The 2,736-nt window shown below is 37.2% G+C and overlaps 2 protein-coding genes across 2 annotated transcripts in view; both read left to right on the plus strand.

Annotated features, from left to right (window-relative positions):
• Nucleotides 1–658, plus strand: part of LOC106104440 — an 11,893-nt gene extending 11,235 nt beyond the window's left edge. Inside the window, exon 10 of the mRNA XM_013284873.1 lies at nucleotides 655–658. Coding sequence (XP_013140327.1) covers nucleotides 655–658 — 4 coding nt within the window. The remainder of the gene's footprint in view (nucleotides 1–654) is intronic.
• Nucleotides 659–805: 147 nt separating this feature from the next.
• The window catches only part of LOC106105343, a 2,570-nt gene continuing 639 nt past the window's right edge, over nucleotides 806–2,736 (plus strand). Inside the window, exons 1-2 of the mRNA XM_013286039.1 lie at nucleotides 806–934; nucleotides 1,846–2,734. Of these exons, the coding sequence (XP_013141493.1) occupies nucleotides 2,123–2,734 (612 nt within the window). The 5' untranslated portion in view covers nucleotides 806–934; nucleotides 1,846–2,122. The remainder of the gene's footprint in view (nucleotides 935–1,845; nucleotides 2,735–2,736) is intronic.

Genomic DNA, 2,736 nt, shown 5'->3' on the forward strand with positions numbered 1-2,736 from the left:
ATGGAGATCCGTTCAGCCGTTTAGGCTACAAACGCTAACAAACATCTATCCATCCATCTAAACTTTCGCATTTATAATATTAGTAAGATTACTTTACAGTGGTAGAGCCCGCTTTAACATCTTCGCACTGTAGGGCTCTGCAATACCACGACCACACAAGACAGGCGTGAAGTGGAAGCAATTCCGCCTACAGTCTGATGAGTGTGGTGCCGGAGGACTAATTTTAGTCCCTTTCCGTTTCCACCCTTTTCTTAAGAGAAAAGAATAGGAAGGAAAAGTGGATTTGACGGTTGAGATGCATAGGAAGGGTAAATGTCCTCTTTATGTGCGTCTCCGTCAATGAAGGGTAGGCAGCGCTGCAACTCCGGATGTTTATGTGCAGCGGTCGCTTTCCATTTCGGTGGATTAATGCCGCTTGCTCGTTTGCTACCTAATATTATAAAAAAAAACTATCCCCACTAAGGAAGACCTACATTATTAGACTAGAAACAGTCTGCACTTCATATATCTGAATTTCTTCATAGTACATATCATAATGTTTACATGATGGTAATACAAAGAGAAATGATATATTTTTTTTTATGTATTGAAATGACTTAAAAATGACTGTCCCTTTCTAGCATATCATTTTTTTCAATTTACTCATCTCCTAAGTTGAATAGCGTGATATTATGTAGCCTAAAGCGTGACGTAAGTGTAGGGCTTTTTATTGAAAAAAGAATTATTCAAAAATATGCTGTAATTGCTGACATCTTAGGCAACAAAGAAGTGTGTGTTTACGCTTTATTATAATAGTATAGATATACTCTGACATTTTACGTAATAAAGTGTGTTTATATTTTCAGGATCCGGAGATATTCAATCAAGAATATATCGAGGAGGAAGAAACGGATGGAATAGAATTAAAGGATTCTGAAACAAATCCACTTGAATAGTAAGTTAATACATTAAATACAAACATTCATACATTAACTAAAACAAACAGTAAGATCATATTAGGGTTGTAACTAAAGCCATTTTAACGGAAGCGGATGCGGAGACGAATGGCTTCACCTCTGCAGATGTTAACGGAAGCGGAGGTCAATAATAAAATATTATTTGCGAATTATTAAAGAAATAAAAAGGAAAATTACGTTGATTTAAAATACAGATTGGTACAAAATTACAAGATACAGTTTATTATGCAAATACTCGTATAATGTATAACAATTATAGTTACTTGACATCAAGCCTGCGCAAAAACGATATCTAATCGCCCCACTCGCTTTAAAGACGTAAATTAACCTCTGTTATAACTCCGCATAAGAAATAACGGAAGCGGATGCGGAGTTATCATTTCTCGTGGAAGTTCCGCACTTGCGGATGCGGAAGCGGAGTTCCGTTACAACCCTAGCTTATAGTCTAGATGTAGTCGCCAATCTAACAAACTAACAAACATCCAAACAATATCGTATTTATAATATTAAATACTAGCTGTTAAACCTGTCTTCGTCGTGAAAAAAAGATAAAAACACAGCCTATTTTATTCACAGATAAATTACCTTTCTAACGTTGAAAGAATTTTTTAAAACGGCCCAGTAGTTTCTGAGTTATTTCAATACATACAAAACTACAAATCTTTCCTCTTTATAATATGACTAGCTGTTGCTTGCGACTTCGTCCCGGTGAAATTAAAATAAAATAAAAGATATCGTTTATCTTACTCACAGATAAATTACCTTTTTTACGGTGAAGGAATTTTTAAAATAGGTCCATTACTTTTTGAGTTATTCAAACACAAACAAAAATAAAAATCTTTCCTCTTTATAATATTACTCTAAAATTAAAAAAATTATTTTTTTTCAGTTCTGACACCGATTCCGAGGAATTAGGCCCAGATGACATATGTAGAGCATTATTAACACCTGAGACACAGGACGAAAAGAAGACAACAAAGAGGAAGCAAGAAGATGGTAGCGGAGACGCTGATGTGAACAGAGATGCTCCCTCTTGCTCTAAATCTAGGAAAACAGATGAAACGGATAACAAGGGTAAAGGTAAAAATGGTAATAATTCAGGTTCGGATGATGATAAAGATGGAAATAGAATAAAATTAAAGGGAAAACAATTACGACTTAAAAGGATGGTGATTAGGACGGAAATAGAGACTAGGAGAGTGCCTAGACAGGGTTCTAATGAGAATCGGAGAGAGTCTGGGGAGGGTTCTAATGAGAATATGAGAGAATCAGGAGAGGGTTCTAATGAGAATATGAGAGAATCTGGGGAGGGTTCTAATGAGAATCGGAGAGAATCTGGGGAGGGTTCTAATGAGAATCGGAGAGAATCTGGGGAGGGTTCTAATGAGAAGGGGGAGTCTGGAGAGGGTTCAAGTGGGAATGGGAGAGAATCTAGAGGGGTAGATGTTAATTTCGGTGCAAGCACATCTTGGGAGAGATCGAGACATGTGAGAGGTTTTGTATGCGTAAGAAGAAATCGTGCTCCAGAAGAAGTGGATTATCCCTTACATAGGGCGGTTTATGTGAACTTTGATGCCCCACCTGAAGTTAATGATGATCGTAACTTACCTTCAGTGTTTTCCGATACAATAACTTTTTATAATACCGCGGGTAGATTGAGAACTGTGGTATTGGTGACCGATTCGTCTGTTAGACAGTTTGGTAGGGCTGATGGGGAGAATATAACTTATGTTAACTTTGGTCCTAATGGTCCTGTGAGATTTGAGGGCTCCCCCCCCGC

This window comes from Papilio polytes, unplaced genomic scaffold (genome assembly GCF_000836215.1).
Source record: "Papilio polytes unplaced genomic scaffold, Ppol_1.0 DF824493.1, whole genome shotgun sequence".
Classification (NCBI taxonomy): Eukaryota; Metazoa; Arthropoda; class Insecta; order Lepidoptera; family Papilionidae; genus Papilio; species Papilio polytes.